General features: G+C 38.2%; 4 protein-coding genes across 5 annotated transcripts; 3 read left to right on the plus strand and 1 right to left on the minus strand.

Annotated features, from left to right (window-relative positions):
* The first annotated feature begins 378 nt into the window (after positions 1–378).
* On the plus strand, positions 379–2,779 carry LOC117618182. Its single transcript, XM_034347787.1, has 4 exons — positions 379–525; positions 658–1,177; positions 1,365–1,480; positions 2,708–2,779. The coding sequence occupies exons 1-4, from the start codon at positions 421–423 to the stop codon at positions 2,777–2,779; spliced, it is 813 nt and encodes a 270-aa protein (XP_034203678.1). The 5' UTR covers positions 379–420.
* A 3,939-nt stretch (positions 2,780–6,718) lies between these two features.
* Positions 6,719–10,213, plus strand: LOC117619231. Of its 2 annotated transcripts, XM_034349134.1 has the most exons (5): positions 6,719–7,321; positions 7,802–7,900; positions 8,952–8,996; positions 9,200–9,337; positions 9,511–10,213. In XM_034349134.1, exons 1-5 carry the CDS (start codon positions 6,920–6,922, stop codon positions 9,841–9,843), a joined length of 1,017 nt encoding a protein of 338 aa, XP_034205025.1. In that variant the 5' UTR covers positions 6,719–6,919; the 3' UTR covers positions 9,844–10,213. The 2 variants fall into 2 exon arrangements, with proteins under 2 accessions (XP_034205025.1, XP_034205026.1); XM_034349135.1 differs by lacking the exon at positions 8,952–8,996.
* Positions 10,214–11,737: 1,524 nt separating this feature from the next.
* LOC117619638 (trihelix transcription factor ASIL2) lies at positions 11,738–14,109 on the minus strand. The gene has a single exon (XM_034349637.1). It carries the CDS (start codon positions 13,228–13,230, stop codon positions 12,154–12,156), a length of 1,077 nt encoding a protein of 358 aa, XP_034205528.1. The 5' UTR covers positions 13,231–14,109; the 3' UTR covers positions 11,738–12,153.
* Positions 14,110–17,971: 3,862 nt separating this feature from the next.
* LOC117619421 (DNA-directed RNA polymerases II and IV subunit 5A-like) lies at positions 17,972–20,462 on the plus strand. The gene is made up of 5 exons (XM_034349374.1): positions 17,972–18,122; positions 18,785–18,993; positions 19,075–19,254; positions 19,897–20,010; positions 20,337–20,462. Exons 2-5 carry the CDS (start codon positions 18,793–18,795, stop codon positions 20,460–20,462), a joined length of 621 nt encoding a protein of 206 aa, XP_034205265.1. The 5' UTR covers positions 17,972–18,122; positions 18,785–18,792.
* The last annotated feature ends 6,849 nt before the right edge of the window (positions 20,463–27,311 follow it).

Raw genomic sequence — 27,311 nt, forward strand, 5'->3', positions numbered from 1 at the left:
AGTGAATTATGGCAAGAAAGAAGTTCGAGTATCTTGGGTTCTTTACCATGCTCTTTAGTAGAATTAAGTCTTTGGGGGTGCAATCTTTCGGATGATGCCTTTCCTATGGATTTTAGTCATTTGTCCTCATTGCAGAGACTAAATATAGGGAATAATCCAATTGGTTGCCTGCCAAATTGTATCAAAGGATTAACAAGGCTCCATGAACTCTCTTTTTACAAGTGTACAAGTCTCAAATCGCTTCTCAGGTTACCAAAACTAAGCGACTTGGATATCATCTATTGCATATCATTGGAAAAAATAACGTATCAATACCCCCGTTTAGCCTGGGAAGGGGGGACCAGCTTAGGTTGCAACTACAACCTAGTTGAGTGGGAGTACAGGTACAAGTTACAACCCATTGGAAGAGTAGATGTAGAAATGATCAACCTCTTGGGATTGTGCAACTTGTTGGAATCCATGGCACCCATACGGATGCACAAACCACGCGCAAATTTACAAAATGATGATCCAATTCCCGTCCAGGTGTGCGCCTCTCTCTCTCTCTCTCTCTCTCTCACTCTCTCTCTCTCTCTCTCTCTCTCTCTCTCTCTCACTCTCATATGATCGCAGGAAAGAGTTGACTAATAATGTCATTTTCATTGCATCCATATATAGGGACTGTACGAATATGGTATATTCAGCACATTTTTTGGTGGGAATGAGGTTCGAGGCCAATTCAGCTATAAAAGCAGAGGGTCCTCAATATCTTTTACTGTGCCATTACTTGATAATCACAGAACTCGAGGCTTGATTGTCTTTGTTGTCTATGTGAATGCTGGCTATGATTCTCCTCCTAATATCCACCACAATTATTTGTCACATATAATAGTAAAAAATAAGAGCAACGGTCTGAGGGGGGCGTATTGCCCATCACACCACGGTATTCCAGGTGAAGGAGAAGACATGATATGGTTAAGCCACTGGAATTTGGATGATCAGTTACAAGGGGGCGATGAAGTGGTTGTTTCTGTAATTATGAAATCTGGGCTTCTGGTAAAGGAGTTGGGCATCCAACTTGTGCAGGTGCAACAAGAAGAGAATCATAATATGATGAGTATTTCCACAGATTCTTCTTATGATGATCGAATATGGTATAATAAGCGCCTTGGGGACTCTGATGAAGAAGATAAGAGAGGTGTGATGTTTTATTGACGCATTTCATAATTTTACTCCAACTATTTCCAAATATAAAACAAAATAATAAATGAATCTATATTTTGTTAGTCCCTACCTATTCACAGGTCAGTCACTATTCATTTGAAAAACAAGTTTCCTCTCTAATTTTTTGGGATTTTCACTTGTCTTGTATGTATGGTTTCCAGAGGAGGTTTTCTCTCGTTTTGTACGTTTACCAGACAAAGAAGAAGAGCAACAGGATGATATCACAGTTGCAACCACTACAGGCGGCAATAACTCCAACGGCCTCCGTGGCTGGAAGGTGCTCGCAGCTTGTTTCTGTTGTCCTGTTGGTATGAAAATGTAGCTGTCTTCTCTCTCAGGCAGAAAGAAGCGACCGTCCACAAGCCCCGGATGAATTTTTTGTACATCTCAACAACAGACTATTTGTTTTTGCATACATCCAATGTCATTTCGTAGCATCAAATGCATCTTCTTCGGAGATGTTTTTATTGACCCCATTTGTTCAGTTTTAACATATCTTTGGTGTGGAAAACTGAAGTGGCCCAACCCAGATTGTGAGATTAGCATCTGCATCTGCTCTGTTGATATATTTTGTGACATTTTTTTTTTTTTTCTTTCAGACCTTATTTTCTTCCGTAAGCGTTGGTTACTTTGCCCTCTTCTACATCTTTCCTTGTCTTCTAAATGTTTCTCTCTTTTTCTTTTTTTTTTTCTTTTTTTTTTTTTAATACAAATGTTTTCTTTACGGGATCTTTCAATAGCAACCTAACAATTCTTCTTCTTGTTTCTGAGATCTATTTTCTCTCCAAAGTTAATTCTCTCATTTGGCTAATTCTTTCTTTGAAGTCTCCTAATTAATTTCAGTTTTTACTTGTGCAAAATTGACAGAAATAGGATGGGTGAAGTTCTAGGCTTCTTTCTTTTTCTTGGTTCATAATTTATCCCGGTAATTTTGTTCAATGACAGCTCTTTTTATTTTTTATTTTTGGGGTCAATTTTATTCAGTGGTTTTTATTTTTGTTGGCTAAGAGAGGGAAAAAATGGTATAAAACTTTCTTCAATTTTGGTTTAGGGGGGAAAGTAAAGAAAAAACAAAATACCTGAAAGAGCTTTGCAACAGAGTTTTTATTCGAAAGGCATTTGATGTAAACTTAGAACTATAACAGAAGGGAAAATGAAGGAGATATAATCCGTAAACGGGTCTAAGTTGGGTATTTTAAGTTGTGAAAGGTTTTAGCGCGTTGAATCTAACTTAACATAATATCATCTAGTAAGAGCATCTCCAGTAAGTTGTATAATGAGGTGTATGTTAAATATATACCATTTGTGATTGGAATCACCTGCAATGGGTAGGTGCAAATGATTGTAAATTTGCATCACAACTGTGAGATGCAAATTTAGATGAACATGTGCATGCTTTTTTACATCTCTTACAGGCAGGGGCCCTCATGAGAAAATGTGAGAAAAAGTGGACAAAAGTGAGCAAAAAGTCTTAATATAAACCTTTCTTGGTTTCTTGAGGCAGGTGGATGGTGATCATCAGAGAGGAAGTTTGCAGTTTGATTACACGAAGCAGATGCTTGAAAGTATTTCATAAGAGAGAGATGTTGAGAAGTCGTGATGTGTAGGAGATTCCGCCGAAGTCTGATGACAATGTATATATGTATTTGTTTTTGGTTGGAAAAGTGTATATACAAGCAAAAGAGACTGAGTTTAACATTAGAGCAGTGTCTTTATTTTCATTTTTAATTCTTTTTTAGAAGAACAAGTACGATTGAGTGATCCTAGTACTATCCAAACGTTTGAAATGCAAATTATATTTATAACATGTCAATCTATCCATTCCATTGTATAAAAATAATAATATATACTACTGAATAAAAATATAACATGTCAATCTATTCTATTTCCATATTGTTGAATAAACAGAGTATATACTACAAACTGTAAATACTTTATATTAAAAAATAAGTGGCCAAACATTTAAGTTGTAACTTCACAAACTTTTGCTAAATAAAACACATACGTATTTTATTCGTATTTTAATAACAATGAATGAATGTACAGCCGGATAGCTATACTTGGTTTTTTTTTTACCTATACACATTGTTTTTTATTTTTATTTTCAAAAATAGTCCAGCCGGATGGCTATACTCGGTTTTGTAACTTTTTAAAAATCGTACCGCCGTACGGCTATACGCGGCTTAATAATTGTTTTTAAAAAATAGTACGGCCGCCCGGCTATACCGGATTTCCCATAATTTTTTAAATAGTATAACCGAGCGGTTTTACTGTTTCTGACACGTGGCGCCTAGGCGCTAAGCGTTCTTGTTGTAATATCTATCGTATAGCCGTACGGCTCTTCCCCCTTTTTTTATATTTTCTAAAATAGTATAGCCGCACGGCCATACTCGGTTTTATTAATGTTTCTTAAAAATAGTATAGCCGACCGGCTGTACTGATTTTTTGTTTTGTTTTAATTTTAATTTTAAAAAAAGAGTAGTTTAAAGCATTATCTATTACTATTAGGTCATTACCCGAGTCTCTATTGTCTCCCCTTTTGATTTTTTTATATATTTTTTCAAAGTTATTACCCATATAACGACTTTAGCATTTTCACGTTTAATAATGTATTATACACATAAATAAGTATTTTTTAATAATACATTCGTGTTTTGCAAACGTCTTAAAGACTCAGTAAAGTTCACGTTTAAAAAAAAGTAAACATACAATACTCGAATACATATACACATGTATTTTTTATGTTTAATACACATAGTGTTTACAAAAAAATTGGAAACACTGAGTTAATTAATCAATTGGTAATTAAGATGATATAAAATATCAAGTAGTTAATCAATTAGTTAATTATTTATTTCAGTTGTGAACAAGCATAAGTTTATTAAACTAAAATCCAAGTTCTTCTAGAAAAATGAAGGGTTACTGTTAGAGTAGCAAATTGCTTCACATGAAGAGGAGGCACAACAATTTTCACAGCTGAAAAGCTAGAGATGACAGCTAGATTTGTATTGAAAACAACTGACCTTTCCATTGCGCCTTGCATTAGTGTAAGGAACAACTATACTAATCTATTAAAAAAAAACGTAGTATAGCCAAGTGGCTATACTATAAAAAGAAATTATGAATAAGGGACCCTCCTAGTTGCATTAGTTTATACTTTATAGATAGTAATTTGGTATAGCCACACAGCTATACAAATAAAATACATACGTGCTTTATTTGTTAAAATTTTGGCATTAAAAAATTATGAAAAAGGACTCTACTAGTTGCATTAGTTTAAACTTTATAAATATTAATTTGGTATAGCCGCGAGGGTATACTATTATATAAATAAATAAATAAATAAACCAATTATAGCGGCTATACTATTTCGTTTAAAAAAAATGGAAAAAAAATAAACCAAGTATAGCCGCCCGGCTATACTATTTCTTTTAAAAAGAACACGAAAAACCAGTATAGCCGACGTGGAGGCCAAACCCAAGAGCAAGACGATGCTTGCAATGAATGGTGCCTTTGGGAAGTCTCTTGAACTTATATACTCTCCATATTATAATCAGATAGACAAAACAATCCATTGCAGGAACCATAAAGTAGATAGGGGGAAGATCTAACTCCAAACTCTTAGCATATGTTTCAGGACAAACTACTGACAAGCAAGCTGCACTGCTAGTGTACATAAGAAAATAATCATAGCCACTTTTCATGTCATTCCTTTCGAAATGGGCGTTTATGAAACTTGGGCTGCTAATTAAAGCATGCCAAGACTTGCAAACACATTTTAACTTCAAAAGAGATTTCACAGGCAATCTTGAAAGGATGTCGAACAAGATTTCAAGGCGTATGTCTTTGCGGCTAAACATGTTAAAAACTGAATTGCATACAGAATTCAACTGACAACATGAGGAAAAAGCTATTGAATCAGACCCTAAGGTCCCGTTTGATTCATGGAAAAGGAGACTTGGGAATGAGAATTCAATTGCTTTCTCATGTTTGGTAAGTCCAGGTATGGGAAATGGTTGCTTGGCACATGAGAAAGTAGGGGGGAAAGTGAAGCCCTCCTCTTAACTTGGGTTTTGTTTTTTCTCCTCATGGGAAAGTTTGGGAAAATGAGCCAACATTCAATGCACAATTTTCATGACTATTTTGTCTATATGAACAATTTATAATTACAAAATATCATTAAATGCATTCTTTTTTAACAGTCCCGATCTCTTGGACTACAGGAGTCCAAGAGATTTGTGGTCACTCACCGTTGGATGTAAATTCAACAGTTTACTCACTCTTACACTTCTTTTAAGAAACTTTTTAGAGACCACAGTCTCTTGGACCTTTGTGGTCTAAGAGATCGGGGCTGTCTTTTTTAATTTGATTTAATATGAATATAATTGGAAAATTATACAAACTTTGTTTTCCATTCATACTCAAAACAAGCATGGGAAAGGAAACAAAATGAAATCTCTCGGTTACTTTCCCGACATTACCAAACGTGGAAAATGAATCTTTCATTTCCATTCTTTGAGAAATAACATAAAAAGTAATTTCCTCTCAAATCTATTCCGTGAACTAAACGTAGCCTAAGAAACATACATACTCAGATATCCAACAATTAAAGCATACATCAGTCGGTCAATTATGCCAATAATAAGTCTCTCATAAATGATTCCATTTATAGATCACTTAAACCGGCCCAAGGACTCTATATAAATCGTATGGCTTCAAGCCCAGGCCAAGCATTGGCCCAAATTTTCCATTTATCAAGGTGGATAAAAACCAGGCCCAAATATTTGCAAAACGTCAGATATTATTGATTTTATATATATTATATATATTATTATTTATAGAAGCGGCATTTTATATTAATATAATTTATCTATATATATATAGCAAAAAGTAGAAAATATTGAAATATTCAAAATATTAAAAAATGTTCTTGGTTAATTCAAGCATTAAGAATTGAAATTATTAATTAAATGATGATAATATAGTAAATTTATATTTTTTTCATATTAAAAAATTAAAATTAAGAACAAAGTCAGATAATAAGTCCTATTTTTATAAAACATAACTACCTATGTTATATTTTCTTAATTCTAAAAAAAAAAAGAAAAAAAAAACCAATTGGCACATACGTGAGCATGTGCCAAGGGACTAGTATATATAAAACAAAAGACAGAGAATTGTGAAACATTTAAAATACTGTAAATTATTATTATTTAATTCGAACATTAAGAATTAAAATAATTAATTAAATGAAGATGCTATGATAATTTCATATTAAAAAATTAAAATTAAAAATAAAAATAGATAATAGGTCATACTTTTATAGAACATAACTATCTATATTATCTTTTTTAAATTCTAAAATAAAAAATAAAAATAAAAAATAAAAAATAAAACCAATTGACACATGCAGGGGCTAGTCTAAACTATAATAATAGAATTCGAACGAATTAGTATAAATCGCTGACTTTACGTATCCAATTTCTGCACATTACTGATGGGTTGGTAACTGTCTTCAGGTGGAACCGAACGAAAATAAGGCTAACGTGTCACCAAATGCTAGTAACGCTTGTTCCATCATCGTCACAGAATCTAAGAGCGCCCTCTTGTTCATCATGCACTTATCAATCTCATCAAATTTCCCGAACCAACAACATGAACCCAAAGAATTAAGCTGAATAGTTTCTGGGTTTTTCATTTCATTCCATAAAATCAAATGGGTCGTAGGCAGAGCGACTCAGAACTCGGCCGGTTTGCATTTCTGGCCCTTTTCTTGATGGGTGCAATCTTCTGTTGCATGGTGTATCTTTTCCTGTCTATGGTCTCAAACCCCAATAGCATAACTGTTGATTCGGTTTCAGAGTTGGGTGAGAATGGCCTTGAAGTTGCATTGGGGAGTGAAGAAGAAGATGGAGAAGATGGAGAATGTTGTGGAGGGATTGAGCATTTGGAGCTTTGGGGTGATGCTGTGAAATGGGGTTCTCAGTTTAAGGTCAATTCTTCTGAAGAATGCTGCATGGCTTGTAAAGCTATGTGTGGAGATCAAGGTGGGCCTTGTTTGTGTGATAGTTGGGTGTTTTGTGGGAACAGAGTGGCTTGTGGACTTAGATTTGGTGAGGTATGGTTTCTCTTTGTCTCTTTTGCTTTCAAGAACAGTTTCATTATATCTGTTATGTATTGGTCTATTCCAGTCAATTCAAGGGAAGCTTTGTGAGCTAAGTTATATGGAAATTTGTGATGGGGTTGTGTACTTTTCATACATTGTACAAGAATCTAATGTACTGGTGAAAGAAGCAATTTTGGTCTGAAAATAAAAAGAAGGGTGGAAAAGGTGGGCAAGTTATCTGCACTGATTGGGAATGGAAATTGAGTGTTTTCCAATTTCAGGTGTTTGTAGCTGTTATTGATATTTGAATGGATGGATTGTGTTTAAATTTCGATTCAAATGTATATCTACCAACATCAGTTTGGCCATTGTGGAAAGTAGCATCTTGCATACCACTTTTACTTTTGGTTTTAATTGATTACATTCTTTGTAAATCCTTGAGTTGAATTAATTGGTTTGGTTATGAGATGCTTCTCTTATGCATGTTTGTAGTGTTGGTTAAAGAAACAAAAGGATACCTTGGAGCCTGATCGGAAAGACTCAGGTGATCTAGTTATGTGGACTTCTGGATTCATCTTTGGAGAAAGAGAGGTGAATATTTTTGTGTATTGTACTACGTTTCTCTGGTTTTATAATTTACTAACTACAAGTAACAAGCACAAATGACATGATATATTGTACGTTGTCAAAATTTTGGTTCTTGTATATAGGGGTTTGTCTTATGAACATGTCCCAGAGAGTTCTTATATATGCTTTTTCTAAGTGATATATGAACTTATCTTCTATGAGACAAAACAATTCAAAGACATTTTCAGATCAGAGTAACTAGTTACTATGTATTCCGATATGTAATCTGGTAGGCGTTTCTTTTTTCTATATGTTTTTTAAGGCATTGCTGCACCTGTAAACTGATGAGAACTTTATTCTTGTTTTCTTAGGAGTTGATTAGTTGACATAAGCACACATGCCTGTTTAATATTAAAGATAATTGCAATTAACAAAAACAATGAATGTATGAATATTCAGAGTAGTGCAGTGGAAGTGTTGTAAGCCAACAACCAAACGTAGTTTGCTCTGAAACCTGGCTTTGATAGAGTGGCTTCCCTTTGATTCCTTTTAGCTGACTGCTTGCATTTGGGAGAAGCTTAGTTCAGGTGAGTCGGTAACTTGAGATTGTAAAAATTAGAAAAAAAAATTCTTGCATATTCGGTAAGGGGAGGTAATGATTTGAAATAGGCAGTTCGTTTAATGAGCGTTACAAAGAGGAGCTCAAATGTGATAAGAGGAGAGGTGGAGGGGAGAGGTTATATTTTTCTGAAGAAAAGGAAAAATAGTATGTGAGAAGAAGAGGGAGGTGACAAGAAATTTTGATGTGTTTAATGACCTGTGAACTAAAAATATATGTTTCATAGATTCTTATGGAATAAAAGTAGTATAATTCATCATTTGTGAAAAAGACATTGCAAGTGGAGGATCAATGAATCTCTCAATCCTTGATATATCTAATGCATATGCACTAGAGTAACTAATTTGCTTTATATATTATAGCAGTTGCTGCAATGAAGTTAGACTAGAATTTTTTTTTTTTTTTTTTTCCTGTCATATGTCTACTTGTCTGCTCACAGAATCCATTGCTCAACAGGGTATAGTTGGTTTGGAAACAGAATATGGTGTTCTTCGCATAAAGGTAAATGCTTTCGCTACCGGATTAGATGCCTGATCTCTTTTATCTGAAAACCCTGAGCTAAGGTTTTTTTTTTTATACAATTAAGTCATGCTGATACTGTAGTCATAGGAAAAATGGCTTGTATATTTGTTTAAGTTTTTGTACTCAAATCAAACTGTATGATTTGAACATCTAAGTTTTCTTTTGGTCTTCAATTTATGCAGCTGTTTCCTGATTGTGCCCCACATTCTGTTGCCTATATTCTTGAGATGTTGCAAGTACCTCATTATGCAGGTTGCCACTTTTATCGTGCAGAAGACCGTGGAAGTTTTTGGGACTCACTAGGAAACCATGTAGAAAATGTAAGTTTATTTGACCTCATAACTTGAAGCTACAACTGAGTTTTCATCTTCCTGATTTAGAGTGCTTGTAAAAGATACTACCTTTTCCTCCCTTGTAGTATGTCATTGCTCAAGAGATGGATTTGATGTAGTATTTATTTCTCATTCAGAAGTTTCTCATGTAAGCTCTATAGGCTCCATTTGGCCCGCCTTTCGCATTAATACAAGGAACACTTGAAGCGCATGGGATCATATTTAAGAATATTCCAACAGAGGTCTCTCATGCTGTCAGAAGAGGATCAGTTGCCTGGATTGATTCCGGCCCGGAATTCTTCATCAGCCTTGCGAACCATTTTGAGTGGAAAAAAGCGTACACCGTGTTCGGTTCTGTTCTTCCGGAAGACATGGAAATTGCGGAGAAAATTGCCCAGCTTCCATCCAAACAGGAGGTCTGGAGTAGCATTAACGTCTCTGTCTTGGAGAGACCCGTTGATTTATGGGTCCGAAGAATCAAGTCGAACTCATGACATTGCAAAGTCAAGTAAGAACATAAATGCAGATCCAAGTCGGCTATAGTTAAAGACTTCTCTCCAATGTACTCAGATCATGCTAAGTTTCATGCTGCTTTCTCAGGCTATTAAAATACAAGGCAGCAAAGAAGATCTATTATAAAATACTACGGTAGTACGGCCAAGTGGTACATCTTGTACACATGTTATAATATAAGTGGATATTTATAGATACTACACGTGTACAAGATGTACCACGTGGCCATACTACCTTAGTATTCTATAATTTCTCATATATGAATTCCTCTTTACTAGGTAGATTTGTTTCCTGTTAAATTTGTAGAAAACAAAAAATTCCCATAAATTGATTCTATAATTTTGACGATTATGTCTGCATCTATAAGAGAAATGAGCCATTGAGGCCCTCCTGAAGCCAAACAACATTCATCGAAATGCCTCTGAGTTATGGCTTCAGAAAGGAGACTTCCCAAAGAGTGGCCCAATGATCATGGCAGCTATCTAAAGCTGCTTCACCAATCTGATTTAGCTTCATCACTGTGTGTTGTTTCTTTTCTCTTTGGTGACCGTTAAATTATTAGCTAATAGCTGAACCGTAGCACAATTGGTAGCACAACGCCCCCCTTGTAATTGGTAGCTCAATGCCTCGTTGTGATGCTTTAATGCCCCCTACAGTCAAACAAATGTCTCATTGATGGCGCATCATTTTCCTCCTAACTCCTTATGTCACAACAATCTCAAAATATTTCGTGTTCGGCATGAAATGGGGCATAGTTCAGGCCAAAACAAACCGGGATCAACATATGAATTAGGTCGGAAAACCTGATCATGACCAGGGATCAACATACGAATTAGGTCGGAAAACCTAACCATGACCGGAAAACATGAACATGCCAATGATACATGTTTACATTGCCCGAAAAATCCAAAATCAAGTCAATTTTTTCCATTATGAAATTGAAAACGTGAGGCAAAGCAATTAAAGATCATTAAAAGGGCAAGCAAATATGAATCAACAACCCAGAAAGAGAAAATTACCAAGGTATCCCAAACTTGGTTTCATGAGGTGATCATAGCATTAGCGTGGTAACAAAATAGCAACTTTGTACCAAATAACCACATGCTATGTAAAGGGTTTAAACCAACCAATGACCAACTACCAACATTCTAGTCAGATCCCCATTTTTATATTTATATTTCCAGGCAGAAAGTTCTGTACAGGTAAATAAGAATTTCCAATAGGAAACATTAAGGAAAGGCTTGCAACTAATATGTAATCCTGGAAAACGGGCATGAACTTTTAAAACCCTAGTTTGGCTCCGAGACTACGCATCATTTTTCCTCTTATGAATCCTACAAATGTAGTTCACCATGTTAGACCTCCAAGGTTTAACAAGACTTTAAAGCCAGTCAAATCCAGAAAAAATTACTGCAGGAAACATTCACTTCCATATATAAAGTATTGACACTATCAACAGAGAGCCAGCAAATAACCTTATTCAAAGCAGAAAGTTTTATATTACACGAAAAGTCTCGACCATCCATGAAATCAACTCGCACTTCTCCAATCATAATATGTTAACCAGGGAACTTGAATATGTTCTCTAGGGAACATTGCAAGATCTTGTAAAAGCTTGCACATATTTAGTATGTCACTTACAGAATAGAATCGATGGGTAATGTTTTCTTGCTAGACAAATAGTTCTGTTGCCAAACTATGAATCGGGGCAACGCATTCATGCAAGAATCCACCTGATCAATGGTCCAGATTCATAGTGCCAAGCAAGAGAACATTTTCCTAGAGTTGATATTATATCCGTACTAAAAACATCATAAAAAGCTATCAAAAAGTCACCTTTCACTACCAAAACAAAGGTCGATAAGATGCCCAATCAAAACAAAAGAATCCTCTTCCCATTTTTATAAAGCAAGCATTCTTACTATCGGATCAAAAGAAAAGAGTAAGATTTTAACAGCTAGAGCTTCTATGCATTAAACCAAGAGATAAACAGAGAGACAACAACTATTCTACATAGTTTTCCTCCACTACACGAACTACAAACTACAAAGATTAAGCTACAATCGCTACAAAGGAGCAGAATCAAGCTAAAGTGATCAAGTTTCACATTCTCCTCATGACTTAAAAGGAAAATAATTGTAAAAAGTGGCTCGAAAGCGAAAGTTAAACACAGAACTTACAACTAATAACTCACAATCTTAGTCCCTAAGATGCAAACGCATTTGGCTGCTATGAACAGGAAGCTCATTCGTCTTTTAGAATTTCCGGAAACTCAACCACTGCAAGCCCAGCTATGCCTCCGGGGAGGGCATTCGCTTGGCCTTCTTCTTCTTCTCCGAAACTGCCTTGGCAAAAGCCTCCACAATCCTCTGCTGCGAGTCCAAAATCATCTCGGTCCGCTTCATCTCCATCTCCATCCGCATCGTCTCGATCTCCCTCGCCATCTCCATCTTCATCTGCTCCATCCTCACAAACCCATCTCCCAAAACCTTGATCGCCGAAACCATCTCTGCCACGGGGTCTCTCTCCCTCTCTCTCCCCTCCCTCTCCCTCTTCCCCAATCCAGGCCTCACCGAATTCCCACACTCCCTCATCACCTTAGCACTCCCATACCCCGGCCCTGAACCAGATCCCGAATTCGAATTCAACCCGAATTTCGGATCCATTTTCGGATAAACCTTGGTCCCGGGCTGAGCTATACTAACCCCAGTTGGGATCCGAATCCTAAACCCACCTCCACTACTTCCACCACTGCCTCCAACCCCAACTCCATTTCTATACAACTTGCTCATGCTCTTCATATTCGACCCATATCTCAGCTCCTCATACAGCTCCTGATCCTGATCGTCCTCTTCCTCATTCTCATCATTCTCGTCCTCCTCCCCAGGACTCTCCGAGTTCTCCCTCTTCGCAGCCGCGGGACCCTTCTCCATGGCGTCCATCCGCTTGAAGTGGACCCAGGAAGAGGTGAATCTGGACAAAGGCATGGACTTGGCCCTCGAGATCTCCGTCCGGTACCGTTTCCGTAGCTTCTCCATCTTGTGGCGGCACTGGACGGCGGTCTTGGGAGGAGAAGCGGCGGGGCAGCGGTGAGCGACGGCGTCGGCGACCTCCTGCCAGTGGGTGGCCTTGAGGTTGCCGCGGCGGAGAGAGTACCACTTGTCGCGATAGGAGTCGATGAGGGCGATGGTCTCTTCGTGGGACCAGCAAGGGGGAGGGAGGCGGCGGGAGGAGGGAGGGGTTGGGTTGGGTTGCTGGGTTTGGGGCGGCGGTGGGGCCGGGAGGGCCAGAGGGACGGCCTGCGGTGGGTCCGATTGGAGAGGGAGGATGGAGTCGTCTTGGGGCGAAGATGGAGGAGAAGAAGCCATGGTTGGTTGCTTTGGTGCTGGGTTTGCGTTCGGTGTTGTGGAGGAGGAGGAGGAGGAGGAGGAGATGAGGAGGATGGGGGTGTTTGTTGGTTTTTTTTAGGGGGGGAGGGGTGAAGTATAAGGGAGGCGGCGCAGTATAGAGAAAGGTGGGGAGGATAAGGATGAGGGTTGGGGGAGGAGGAGAAAGTGGTGTTTGGTAGCATGATTGATTTGTTTTGTGTGGTGGGTAAAAGAGGGGTAGGGTGGGGGGTGGGTGGGTGGAGGGGTGTGCGGCTGATTTTGAGATCTAGTGGGGTGAGATGAGCGGTGGGATGAGGCCACCGCTTAGGTGGGGGTGAGGTGGCTAACGTGCGCCAGGGGGGTGGGGGTTAGTTAACCTACGCGCACACACCACCACAAGAGAGAGAGGGAGAGGGAGAGGGAGAGGGAGGTGGGGGGCCAGGTCCACCTTCTCTGTCTGACTTTGCCCATTATCTTTGTCATTCTTTGATTTGATCATCATCACCATCATCAGCAATTTGTTGGTAATTTGGTAAAATAATAACTTGTGTGGGTGAGGCGGTGGGTGGAGGGTGGGTGGCTAAAGAGACTATGAGCCTATTATTATGACTTGGTTGGGTGGTGATTGGCTTGGCATTTTTGTATGTGGGCTTGGGTTAGCGGTTAGTGGTGGTTTTGGGTTTTTTTTTTTTTTTTTTTGGTATTGTTTTTGTGGGTAGCCTTTTGTAGGTCGTGAGGGGTTGAGGAGGGGGAGAGAGCGTGGGAGAGAGGGAGGTAGGGGTTGGGGGACAAGAGGTGGTGGTGGTACTAACTAATTGCACCAATAGGGGCAGGTTCTGTTTTGTAGCAATTGATGAGGGAATGGGGGATGTGAGAGGAGTTTGTGTGACTTTGGTGGTGTTTCAAAAAATGGAAGGTCAGTTAATTATATCACATGGGTTCTCATATGTGATGCAATAATAGGGGTTTCAGATTTTTTTATTTATTTTTTAAACAAAGGCTTACCTTTTTTGTTTTGTTTTGTTTTTTTTTTTTTTGTTTCACATTCAAAGTGGAATTTTTCAAACGTGAGTTAGGCATGTTGGTTAGAGAGTAATGAGTTGAAGTTCTTGCACTTAAGTTTGAGTGTTTCTTCAGGTAAATTAAATTAATTTAGAGTAGTTTATAATATTGCCTTTATTTAAATAAAATTGGCTCTACTATTCTCATTCAGGTTACATAAATTTTAAATATTTTTTGTAAAGTTAATAAAAAATTCAAATTATTTATACAATTAATTTAAGTAAAAACACTTTAAAAAATTAAAAGAATTCAATCGGTTGAAATATTTCAAATTTGACATGAGAGAAAACATGAACAACCTAAAAGAAAAAGAAACAAAGAAAGATGGAAGGTGGGAAAGATGGCGGGTTGGGGATAGGAGCTATGTTGCACTGACACGGACACGGAGACATGATAACGCAACACGACGATATGAAAAATCTCAAAAAACTAAGACACGGACACAACTATAACACGACAATTAAATAATAATAAATTGTAAAAAAATTATAATAGTACATACTTATATTGAAAACTAATTCATACTCAATATTTCAATGTCATAATATAATAAAACAAAAAAAAGTACTCATATTCATCATTTATACATAATAATTAATACACCACAAAATATGATTGAGCATGAGAGGAGGCCTTATTTGAATTAGCATTACTCATCTTTCCCTAAACAAAAAAAGCACTATACACATATTTATTCACACATAAAACGATTTCCCACCTCATAAAATAAGAATCGGTTTAGCATTAAAAAAAACAAGAAACAAAGTGAATAATTACCCGCTCAAAAATATGCTTCTCTCATGACCGAATTATTATCAATATCTTTAGTCAACCAAAAACATCAGCTACAAACGAACAAAGAAAAAAAAACATATTTAAACAAAAAATTGATGCCAAAAATCTGATAAAATTGATAAATAAATAAAAATAAATCAGTTCGTAAGTATTTATTGATGTTTCAACTTCAAGTAATTTAAAATAAGATAAGAAGAAAAAAATATGTGGAGAGGGAGAGAAGAAAAGTTGAGTGTTTTTCATGAAAGATGCGACTGGCTAGGAGGGAAGAAAAGCCCACTTTTTAAAACTATTTCAAATATGACTACAATTGTTTCAATAAATATGTTGTAACCCAGTTTTTGTTTTAAAGTTTCCAAAATGGTTCATGCCGTGTCATGACTTCAGTTGATCATGTCCAAAAGTGTCTTGACCGGTCCGTGTCCAAAACATGTCTTGACTGTGTCTTGACCTTTGACTCATATATAAGCCGTGTCCGAGGCGTGTCCATGTTTTAGACACTCCGACACTTCAGCTGGATGGAGTGTTCATGCTACATAGGATATGAGTGGTGCCCTAGTGTTACTATATGATCACTATCATAGTCTAAAATATCGATAATATTGACAAAATATTGATGATATTATTGTTTTCCCGAGTCAAGGATATTTTGAACGTATTCATACATATATTATATAAATATCGATAATATAGGAAAATATCAATATCGATAATTTTTCTCACACTTCAGTAATGTTTGGCAACAAAATATCTCTATAATATCGATAATATCGAGATGTTGAAGACAATGAAAAATTTGAAGAGTTATTTACACTAACACCCCTCCTGAGGTTTTTTGTGTTTTCACGAAACCCCCTCAGGTCTAAAAAATTACACGAACACCCCCTGAGGTTTCAGTTTGTTTTCACAAAACCCCCTCTGAGTAGATTTGTTTGAAAATCAATTTTCAACTTATGCAAATGACAAAATTAACCTCAATGAAGTATATGCAATCTAATCTCAAAGGCCAACTTTGTCATTTGGAGATTTTTTTTGGGTATAAAATCATTAATCTTTGGATGAAAAATAAATGAAAATGAGTTTTGTGACAACAATTTAAAACCTCAAGGGGTGTTATTATAATTTCTAAAACCTCAAGGAGTTTTGTGAAAAAGCCAAAAGCTCATAAAGTGTTAGTGTAAATAACTCAAATTTGAACCTTATAGGAACTCTATGTGGTATTAAGTCATTTATGTATCTTACCATGCAATGTATAAAGTGTAAAATATTGTAGTAAATCATTATAAATAAATAATTATGGTGTGTTTAATTTTCTTTCATTAATTACTACGTATTTTTTATACTCATAATGTTTGTCAGCTCGCTATATAATCAACTTAAATCAGTGAAATCCATCATGCAATGCATTTCCTTCCAATTTTTTGTGATAAAGTAATAGATAATTGACTAAATAAACATCTTCCAAAGTTTCAAGAAAATTTTCCAAGTTTTTCTTACAATTTTCATGGTTTTTATTCAATTTTTTATTGATATCGATAATATCACAATATTTCTATCGAAATATCCGTGTTTTTGAATTACCGATATTTCCAAAACCATCGATATTTTAGACCTTGATCAGTACAGTGAGCATTTAAGGCAACTATAACTTTGTATATATAAAAAAAATTAAAAAATTAAAAAAGACAAGTATAACTAAAGTTTAGAACCAAAAGTCACTTGAAACTTTTTTAATTGTCATATTAATTAATTACAATAATTTCCCTCTAAGATCACTCGCTTGACTACTAATTATATGAATTTGAATGCATACCAATTAATTTCGAACTAATTTATTTCTTTAGCTAAACAATAGTACAAAATGCACTGAAATTTTTTCTCTAATTAAAAATTAATTAGGAAATAATAGTTTTAACTCTATTTATATTTACTTGAAAATAAAGAATTAGACCAACGCCATGGTATGGGGAACGTACGGTGAGCATGATGACAGTTAGTAGATGGTTCAACTGCAGTTGCTGCAATATTAATTGACAACCATGGACAGGTGTTAGCAAACGTTGGGGATGCTCGAGCCAAATGTGGCTAAACAACTATCTGTTGATCATGAGCCAAATGTGGAAGTGGAAAGAGAAGCAGTTGAGAATAGAGGTGGTTTTGGAACAGAACCTCCAGAACCACGTGTTAAAGTGATGTTACCAGTAAACATACCTCTAACAATACCATTAACAAGGGCCCTTTTGGTATCAAAGCCTTAGAGAAATATATATTACTTGTGAACCTCATGTGGTGGTGGAGTTGATAGATGACGAAACCAACAAGCCATCGATTTCATTGGGCAAATAAAGGATCCTAAAAAAGCAGCAAGCACGCAGTATACCGAGCTATTCTCTTATTGATGATATTTCATGTGTAGTTGTAAGATTTTAGTAAAGAAATGAGAGTTTTCATTGAGGGATACTCTTGTAGGGCTTATTCGGCGTTGTATTTCACTAATCCAAACGTCTACTTTGTAGATACTCATTCAAAGATCATCTCTACAAACAATCACTTGAATTCAATATCATTTGACCATTCTATTAAAATATTAGTATTTTCTTGAAGTACCGTGTTCATTGATTTGGTAGAACACAAAAATCAAGTTAAGAATAAAGTACATTATCAAACAATTTAGAAACCAATTTATATTATTTCTACTCGAGAAAAAATAGATTAAAATATATTCATTTTCAATAGCCAATTCATAATTTTCTAGTCAAATGTCTTGAACCTATTAATTGGCCAAAAATTCATTATTAGATAGGAAAGAAAATGTAAAAGGAAACTTAACAGGCTTGAGATTAAGTGCCCACACAGGAGAGAGAGGAGGCAGGCCTTGCCATCATTAGCTGTACACGTAAGTTGCCATAATCTCCAGGTGGCAGCAGCTCATGCTTTGCATGCTTCCGCTCATTTGGCAAGATCATAACCCCGCTTCAGCACTTCCCATCCAATCTCGAACTGGGAGGCTTGATCTGCTGCAAAGGGCCAAAAAGGTATTCCTCTTCCTTTTTTGATTGTGGATTTATGGTGTCGATTTTATGCTTTCCGAAGCAAAATGTTCGAATTTTTGTGGGAGGTGCTCACATTTTTGTTGGGTTATTCACTGATAGGAACAGATCATTTTTGAGTTTAATAATTCTGGGTTTCAATCATCCAATGGCAAGTTTGTGTTTTGGGAAGTTGATTTGGTATATGTGTCTTGGATTGGGGCCCAGTGGTAAAATTAAGATGGGCTATGTATGGTCCTTTTCCTTGCTACTTTTGTAAGGATTTAAGCTACAAGTTACAATTTCTCCAAAACAAAGTCTTCTCCAAATGGAAAAGTACTTTGAATGTGTTTGTGGTTTTTTGTGATTTGAAATCTTGCTTTCTGAGTATGATCATGGTAAATGATTTCGAGTACAAGAACGTAGCACAAATTTTCCAAGTTAACCAATATATGCGTTAGTACCTTGTGCCTTGTTTACTGAGGAAAGAATAATGGAACTGTTGAAATTTGATCATGCTGTTGTTTGGATGTGATTAAATTGAAATAACCAATATCTCATTTTCAGTTGTATGTAAAAGCAGTTTTTGGAAGCTACGTATTTGTATATACGTACAATTTGTAGTAATAAGATACCATACTAACAAGCTGGGGTTTTTAATCTCTAAGTGAGAAAGATGGTTTTACCAGAAGAAGAGATCACAAGGCTTTACAGAGTTCGAAGAACCGTGATGCAAATGCTGAGAGATCGGAAATACTTAGTTGGAGATTTTGAGATCAACATGACAAGAGAACAGTTCAAGGCCAAATATGGAGAGAACATGAAAAGGGAAGACCTTACTATCAATAAGACAAAGAGAAATGACAGCACTGATCAGGTGTTTCAATGCTGCCTTTTATTGCAGTAGATGTAGCCTGTAGTGTCATTCGGTCTTTAATTGTTTGTTCTTTTGTATCAGCTTTACGTATTCTTTCCTGAAGAGCCAAAGGTTGGGGTCAAGACCATAAAAACTTACACCAACCGCATGAAATCGGCCAATGTAGCCAGAGCAATCTTGGTTACTCAACAAAATATGACTCCCATGGCAAGGACCTGTATAAGCGAAATATCTTCAAAATTCCACATGGAGGTTTTTCAGGTGAAGTTTATTGCTTAAACTGTTGTTAGATTGATGAAATTGTGTTTCTGAGATCTTGAGAATGTCACCATCATCTATTGAAGGATCTATGGAAATGAAAGGTACAGAAACATCAGCTTTCTTAGTTGGGAAAGTCTTAGTATCAGAAACATGATGATTTACCTCAGTTTCTTTCTACAGACACATCACTGTTGCAACCTGCTTAGTTGGTTTCCATTCCAAGGGCCTTTTAAAAGGAAAATGTATATCATCAAATGCACTCAATAGTATCAGTAAAATATGAAAAATTGATATTGCCTATAATTTAGTGTGACAGATTGGATGCATGGGGTTATCTGATAAATGTTAGTTTTGAGAGGCCAATTGGCAATTCCAACAAATTGAATCCAGGTCTGTCTTGAGGTTCCACTATGTTGCCTAAAACTAGGTCTGTCTTGAGGGTTTTCATTGCAGTGTTTGCTTTACTTATTTCCGGGACATCTTCAACTTGGGTTGAAGGTCGTGGTTGTTTCTTCTTGTCCGTGTATATGTATACGTATTAGCATCACCTTTGTGAGGAGGACAATAATGGCAGCATGCATTGTTCGCAAATTTAAAGGATATTAATGTTTTTTTTTCTTCCTGTTAACTCCATCGGTTTAGGAGCCAGAGTTGATGGTGAATGTTACAGAACATGTTCTAGTTCCTGAGCATCAGCTGCTTACAAATGAGGAAAAGAAGACCTTACTGGAGAGGTATACTGTGAAAGAGACACAGGTGAGTGCTAAACAATGTTAACCTTGCATTGAAGAGATTTATTAGGATGCTATGTAACACATGCCATGACCTGACCTATATCTAGATGCTTACACACTAAAATGTGCCACAATCTATTAAATTGAGTGATTTTATTGTTCTTTTAACGAACTATTTTTTTTTGTCCCCTCTCAAGATTGTGATGTTTCAAACACATCTTAGTTTACAGTGGCAAACCAAACCGATTGGGATACTAATTGTTTTTTGTATATATTTCGGGGTGGCAAACCAAACTGATTGGGATACTAATTGTTTTTTGTATATATTTCGGGGTCAATGGAGTTCAGCTTCCTCGTATTCAGTTGACCGATCCAGTTGCAAAATATTACGGGCTTAAGCGTGGACAAGTTATGAAGATAATCCGGCCAAGTGAGACTGCAGGACGATACATCACCTACCGTTATGTTGTGTAATGCACTTACTTTCATTGTTAGTTGACACCTGACCTGCTAGTGCTCTGTTTATAAATACTTATGGCTGGATGAGAGAGAGCTCACAAGTGAAGCAGTCTTTGCATTTAGCATCTTAGGCAACTGTTATAAGTATTTTTACAATAAAGTCAACACTAGCTATTATACTGGACTTGGTGTTGACTTTATCTTCAGCTATTATATTATCATTCTTCCAAGCCAATATCAAGTCCAGTATTTTTACAATAAAGTCAACACTAGCATTGGAAAAAAGAAAAAAAATTCCCAAATTTTTGTGGAGATAATTTGGTTTTGAAAATATAAACAACATCATGGACTATATTAGGTTGAGAGAACAGTCTCGACCATTCCAAAAGAGTAATTTCATGGTTCAGCTGCATAAATGGAAGAGCCAACATCAGTTTGCATATGAAGCTCCATAGCAGAAGTTCTAGCCCCACTAGTGCTCACACATTCAGCCCGAGTCCTCTTTCCTTGGATTTTTGTTTTTAGAAGAAACGATGATAATTATTGATGAAAAAATAAAAGTACAAAGTTGACAGGACCCGACCCAATTTCCGCTTTGGAAACCGAGCCGACTCCTATGCGTGTCCGACACCTGGCGGATCTCGGGCACAAATGACCTTTTTGCCCTTTTTCTTTGTTAATTTTCTTCTGACTTCTGCCGAAAATTCGGCAGAGTCTCCCCTGTATTTTGATCAAATCCCAAGTCTTTCACCTGTCAAAAAGTCTCAAAAATCCTACCAACAGCCAGACTAATCCAACAAACACATTTCAACCTTAGTTCCTTAAGTTCAACAGGATATCAGAGCATTTCTATACAAATTTACAGGATTTACAAAAGAGTTACAACGAAATCCTACACTTTGGTGGTGGGGCGGGAGCTAAGCTGATGGCCCGGGTGGTTTCCTTCGTTCTTCTAAGGCCTGGGGGCGAAAAACAAGTTAAAATTGTGAGTGGACAAAAATAATGTTCGAGAAAACATTTGAGAACATAATAACCCCCGTTTTGAAAAACATAGGGATATAAAACTATAATCTGCTCGTAATCAACTCGGGATATTCCATTAAACGTAAATAAACATCATGATATAAATGTTCACATAATAAGCATAATATATTCGAGTAACATATGCGGAATGTCAAAGATACTGATAGAAATGCATGAAATAATAACTGCATTAAAACTTTAAAATCCTTTAAAACTGCCACCTAATTGTACCCCTGATAGCTGTCAATTCCCTGGCAGGTCACGGGCGTCACACAGGCTACCCGAGCCGCAAACTGGCGAAATCAGGGGACTATGATCAGCCTGATCCCCCGGCAGGTCCTCGATGACACCAAGTCACTCGAGTCGCTCAGGCAGGATACAGGGGACCGTAGTCAGCCTGATCCGCAATCCTGGCAGGTCTCGGGGACACAGAGTCAGCCGAGCCGCAATCCTGGCAGGTCTCGGGACACCAAGTCTGCCGAGCCGCAAATCCTGGCACTCACGGTCCGAGCGTCCCCGAAACTCGTGAGGCAAGTCAAGTGCACTGACTGAACTGAAATCAGACCGGATGTCCGTCGACATCGGTCCAACTCTGGGTAATCACCAACTGTAGGGCGGGTACATGGTGGTCTGAAACCACTGTTTCTGATAAAAACTGATCTACTCTGAACTCTGGTAAATCTGAACTAAACCACTAATTTGGCCTCAAAATCACAAATCTGCTGCTTGTCTAATTTTATAAACATAGGGTATTGCATCATAAAATTTATGCTGAAATCACTTATTCAAGATCAAATATAAAATATAATTATAAAATCTTTTTGGGAAAGAAAAGTCCACTCACTGATGGTCCGAGCTAACTGGACCTCTCGAGGGTCCCTCCTGCTGATTAGCCGGACTCCTGGTGCCTGCTTAATCAAGAATAATAAATTAATAAACTGCTGGATAAAAGAAATTTAAATTAAACATCCTGCCCCCGGCTCCTAGAAATGCGTGCATTTCAACTCGAGTTACTCCTATGCCAACATTAGCCCCTTTTTAGATACTTGGACCACTGTAGAAGGTCTGACGCTCGACTAAGAGATAAGCTGCCCGATCGGCCGACCCGGGACCAGTGGGGTCCACGGTCTCCGATGGCCAATCTAAGCATCCCTGAGGGTTTCTCATAGGACAGGAACCACGTTCTACGAATTTGGTCCGAATCGGACGGTCGGATTGGCCAAAATCGCGTTATCGCTTAACACCCTAACCTTAGCCCTAGGGTTCGCGATTTCGGAGTATCCGGGACTCCGATTCGCGATCCGTCGAATCCTACGCGATCTTGAAATCACGTAGACTGACATATCCAAAATTCAGCGCGATCCAACGATTAAACGGTACTGCACCCACGGATCGCGCGATATGGAAAATCCGTTCGGGGCTCAAATGGACTCCGAATCGAGATCCGCAAAATCCCACGCGCTCGTGACGACACGAGGACCTCAAAACTGGCCAGAGACGTGCCACCACCCTGGCCCACGCGCCGCCACACGCGCGGCCAGATTGGGTGTCCAAAGCGATTCGGGTGTGCCGAAAAATCGTGGAATCGAGACTCCAAACTCCTACCCTAGGTAAAACACCCTATTTGGAGTCACTTTTGTTCTTGGACCACCCCCAAAAAGTGGCCGGAAGTGGCCGATCACGGCGGCTGAAGTTTGGCCGATTTTCAAATCGAAAATCGAGTGATCTAGAGATTGAATTGATCTAAACCCAGTTAACCATCAGATAGAGCACGAGAAATAGATGAAAATCCATACCTCACTCGACTGATTTGGTTGAGAAACGGAGGAGATCGAGAGGAGAGAAGTTCGGGCGAGCTCCGTCGGAAATCTGCAGTTTCCGATCGTTTCCAGGCGTGCCACGGCCGGCGACTGGTCGGGGAAGATCGGCGAGACCGAGGCGGAGGTGATGGTGCCCTTGCCGAAGATCGAGTCGCCCTGGGGTGGCGACAGGAGCGACTGGAAGTGAGGACCCGAGCTGAGTCGCGGGAGAGGGAGAGAGGAGAGAGAGAGAACTGTCGCGGGAGAGAGAGAAAGAGGGGTTAAAAATCTGACTTTTCCAAATTACGATTTTACCCTTCGCGATGTTTTGATCGTACTTTCTTCTTTAAAACTCCGATTCGGGTCTACTCCGTGTCTACGGACTCGTTTCGCCGTGCTCTACGCAATGGCGCAAACGGAAATCCCAAATTCCTTTCCGATCAAAAAGTCAAATTTTTCCCTATTAAAATATTCGAGGGCAAAATCGTCTTTTGGCTTGAATAAAGAAATCTTAGTTTTTAGATATTTTGGTTTGGGGTTCTTACAAAAGTAACCATGGTGTGCCGAATCTCCTTTTTGGACTTTTAAACATGGGGTTTGGACTTTTAAACATGGGGATAGGGGCAACGTAGCAAAAACATTTGTCTTTGTCTTTTTTTTTTTGTCTTTTTTTTTTTGTTTTTGTTTTTTTGGCTTTTTGGGGTTTTCCTAATTTTTTTTAGTAACAATAATGGCTATATTCAATGGCTGTGTCTTGACTTGATTAGGGTTTTTGTTATTAACAGAGAGATTTTCTAGTGGTAAAGATGGGATATGCATGCTTCTTCTCCTTTGGTACAAATTTTAGACAAGTCTTTTCCAACTTCCTTTGGAATGGAAAAGTAGTTTGTATGGATTTAGGGTTTAGGGTATATATTGAGTTTCGGTTGAGAGATCCTTCAAATAAGCTTATTTAGGGACATCCTTGTAGACAGTGGCAGACCCAATAATTTTTCAGATAATTGGCAATATTCGAATGAAGATTACTACACTACTATGATTTACTATTTGCACGACGGAATTTTGCGCGACGAATAAAATTTCGTCGCGCAAGGAGCACTTTTGCGACGAAAAAAATACTCCGTTGCGCAAAGTACAGAAAACTAGCGCGACAAATAATTTCGTCGCGGGAAAGAGGCTATGCGCGACGTAAATATATTTCGTCGCACAAAAGTGGCAAAGTCCATGTTATGGCGCCAAAATCTTGCGCGACGACAAAGATCGTCGCGAATGACAACATTGCGCGACAATACCAAATTTTCGTCGCGCAAAGATGGACAGAAAATTGGCGCCTATTATGGCGGTAAAAAAATTTTGCGCGACGATAGTTTTCGTCTCAAAAGAAAACTTAGCGCGACGAAACAATAAACCGTCGCGTAAGAACACGAGGGAAACTTTTTTTGGCGCCAATATACAGGTGGGTTTTTGCGCGACGGAAATTCCGTCGTCGCGTAAAGTGTAATAGCGGTGCACTCTTGCGCGACGAATTAGTTTCTTTTGCGCGACTAAATGTGTAGTTTGCGCGACGCTATATTGTACATGCGCGACGGAATTTTGTGCGACGAATAATTTCTTTCGTCGCGCAAAAAATCAGATGTCGACACGTGATTGCGCGACGGAAATTTGGTTTTGTGCGACGGAAAAGTGAGTTTGCGCGACAGCGTTTTGCGCGACGTTTTTTGTTTTTCGTCGCGCAAAGTCCTTCTTCTCCATATCTGTGTCTGCCATTGCAGAGGCAGAATGCAAGAATTGCATTCTGCCTCTCTCTCACTCTCCCTCCCTGCTGCTGCTCTACTGTGAATTCTGTACGTTTATTAGGTATGTATTTTTTGTCGTTAGTTTAAATGTATTAATGTAAATTCGTACTAATGCTATTAATTTTGTTCTCGTTAGGGATATTTGTGATTAGTGATTGGTGGAGAACGATTGAGAAGGTATGTTATTGTAAAAGTTTGTTTGTTATGTTTGTATTTTTTTTTTGAAGTTATATGTTTATAATGTTGTGAAATTGTGCGTGACGTAGCACAATGTGTTGTGATGTACGAAGTTAATTGAAATTAACTTCGTACTTTTATTTTTATGTTTAGTAACACGTAGTTTCCCGTTCGAGATTAGTTGGATTTCGTGCATGGATGCGTAATGCATGACTGCGGTCCAATTAATTCTTGAATTGTCCCATTATTTGGACAGTTTGGTAATGCATAGTGTTGTCACATAATCTTCGGCTACAGGATTAGGTTTCGATTGTGGAGATTTCGGTGTCATCTCGGTACGTTCTTCGGGTGGTACGTAGGTATTTATACCTATGCCCACTTCAAGAACTGTGTCGAGATGCTGCCGAAATTAATCCACGCCGAAATCTAATCTCATGTAGCCGTAGGTTACGTGACAGGACTATGCATTCCCGAATGGGATAGGGCCCTTACCGGAGGCATAAGGTGACATTATAACTTCGTATGAAGTTGTTGTGATTGTTGTGTCGTGATTGTGGTTTCAGGAATTATGAGCAGAAGGTGGATACAGAACCCGAATAGATGCGCAGACGAATACTTGGATGGAATCGAGGATTTTATTGAGTTTGCACGTAGACACAACCCCGGTGCAACTAGAATCCGTTGTCCTTGTAGGAGGTGTAACAACACGTTGTTTGAGACAATTGAAAATGTTGGATTTCATTTAGTAAGGAATGGAATGATTGAAACATATAGCATTTGGAACCTTCACGGCGAACAAGTAGACCATGCTTCGACTTCAAATGCCCCAAGAGTGGACAATGTTGAACCTATTGGGGATCCTAATGATCAAGTCATGGGTATTATACAGGATGCTTTTCCATTCGCATCGACCAACATCAATCGGGAAGGGGAAGAGGACCTGCCTACACCAATAGACAGTGCGGAGTTTGAACAGTATGAAAAACTGTTAAAAAATGCCAACCAAGAGTTATACCCGGGGTGCGAGAGCTTTTCCGTTCTCACTGCCATTGTGGAGCTAATGCACGGAAAAATAAAGTATCGTATGTCGAACTTGTGTTTCGATTACTTTTTGGGGGTTTTCAAGAGAATGCTTCCGACGGACAATTGTTTGCCGAAAGACCATAAACATGCACAGAAGGTGTTGCATGGTCTTGGATTGGGTTATGAAAAAATCCACGCTTGCAAAAAAAATTGCATGTTATTCTACAAAGAGCATGAAACGTTGGATACATGCCCTATATGCAATGAGTCGAGGTTCAAAATGACATCCCAGAATAGAACGACTAAGATACCACAAAAAGTGATGCGTTATCTGCCCCTTAAACCTAGGTTGCAGAGATTGTATATGTCGACGCATACTGCCACAGACATGAGATGGCATAAGGAAAAACGGGTAGACGATGATGTGATGCGGCATCCTGCAGATGGGGAGGCATGGAAAGAGTTCGATCGAACGTTCCCCGAGTTTGCTGCTGATCCCCGAAATGTTAGATTGGGACTTGCCACCGACGGATTCAATCCGTATGGGGTTCTAAACCAACACCACAGCACTTGGCCGATTTTCGCATTCCCATATAATTTGCCGCCTTGGAAATGCATGAAAAAAGAATACATGATGATGACTGTTTTGATAACTGAGGATCCTGGCAGGTCAATTGATGTGTACTTAAGGCCTCTGGTTGATGAGCTGAAGGATTTATGGACAAACGGTGTTCGCACGTACGATAAATCAACTGGGAGGATGTTCACTTTGCGGGCAGCAGTTATGTGGACTGTGAATGATTTCCCAGCATATGCAATGGTTTCTGGGTGGAGCACAAAGGGTTATATGGCATGTCCTGTATGCAAGGAAGATGTAACTTCTGGTTGGCACGCAGGAAAAGTTTGTTACCTTGGTCATCGGAGATGGTTGCCATGGGACCACGAATGGCGGGGAAAAGATAAAGAGTTCGACGGGAACACAGAGCGTCGCCTCAGACCTAGAGAATGGTCCGGTGATGAGATCTTGGAACAGCTGAACCGCTTGG

The sequence above is a fragment of the Prunus dulcis genome, chromosome 2, assembly GCF_902201215.1.
Source record: "Prunus dulcis chromosome 2, ALMONDv2, whole genome shotgun sequence".
Taxonomy (NCBI): domain Eukaryota; kingdom Viridiplantae; phylum Streptophyta; class Magnoliopsida; order Rosales; family Rosaceae; genus Prunus; species Prunus dulcis.

Bases quoted from the DNA above. Each gene is read 5' to 3' on its own strand.
- LOC117618182 (XM_034347787.1), top strand. From the start codon at position 421: ATGATCAACCTCTTGGGATTGTGCAACTTGTTGGAATCCATGGCACCC. The intron at 526-657 runs GTGTGCGCCTCT...ATCCATATATAG, and splicing joins ATGATCCAATTCCCGTCCAG to GGACTGTACGAATATGGTAT. The intron at 1,481-2,707 runs GTGCTCGCAGCT...TTCTTGAGGCAG, and splicing joins ACGGCCTCCGTGGCTGGAAG to GTGGATGGTGATCATCAGAG.
- LOC117619421 (XM_034349374.1), top strand. From the start codon at position 18,793: ATGGTTTTACCAGAAGAAGAGATCACAAGGCTTTACAGAGTTCGAAGA. The intron at 19,255-19,896 runs GTGAAGTTTATT...CCATCGGTTTAG, and splicing joins TCCACATGGAGGTTTTTCAG to GAGCCAGAGTTGATGGTGAA. The intron at 20,011-20,336 runs GTGAGTGCTAAA...AATGGAGTTCAG, and splicing joins ATACTGTGAAAGAGACACAG to CTTCCTCGTATTCAGTTGAC.
- LOC117619231 (XM_034349134.1), top strand. From the start codon at position 6,920: ATGGGTCGTAGGCAGAGCGACTCAGAACTCGGCCGGTTTGCATTTCTG. The intron at 7,901-8,951 runs GTGAATATTTTT...ATTGCTCAACAG, and splicing joins TCATCTTTGGAGAAAGAGAG to GGTATAGTTGGTTTGGAAAC. The intron at 9,338-9,510 runs GTAAGTTTATTT...TAAGCTCTATAG, and splicing joins TAGGAAACCATGTAGAAAAT to GCTCCATTTGGCCCGCCTTT.
- LOC117619638 (XM_034349637.1), bottom strand. From the start codon at position 13,230: ATGGCTTCTTCTCCTCCATCTTCGCCCCAAGACGACTCCATCCTCCCT.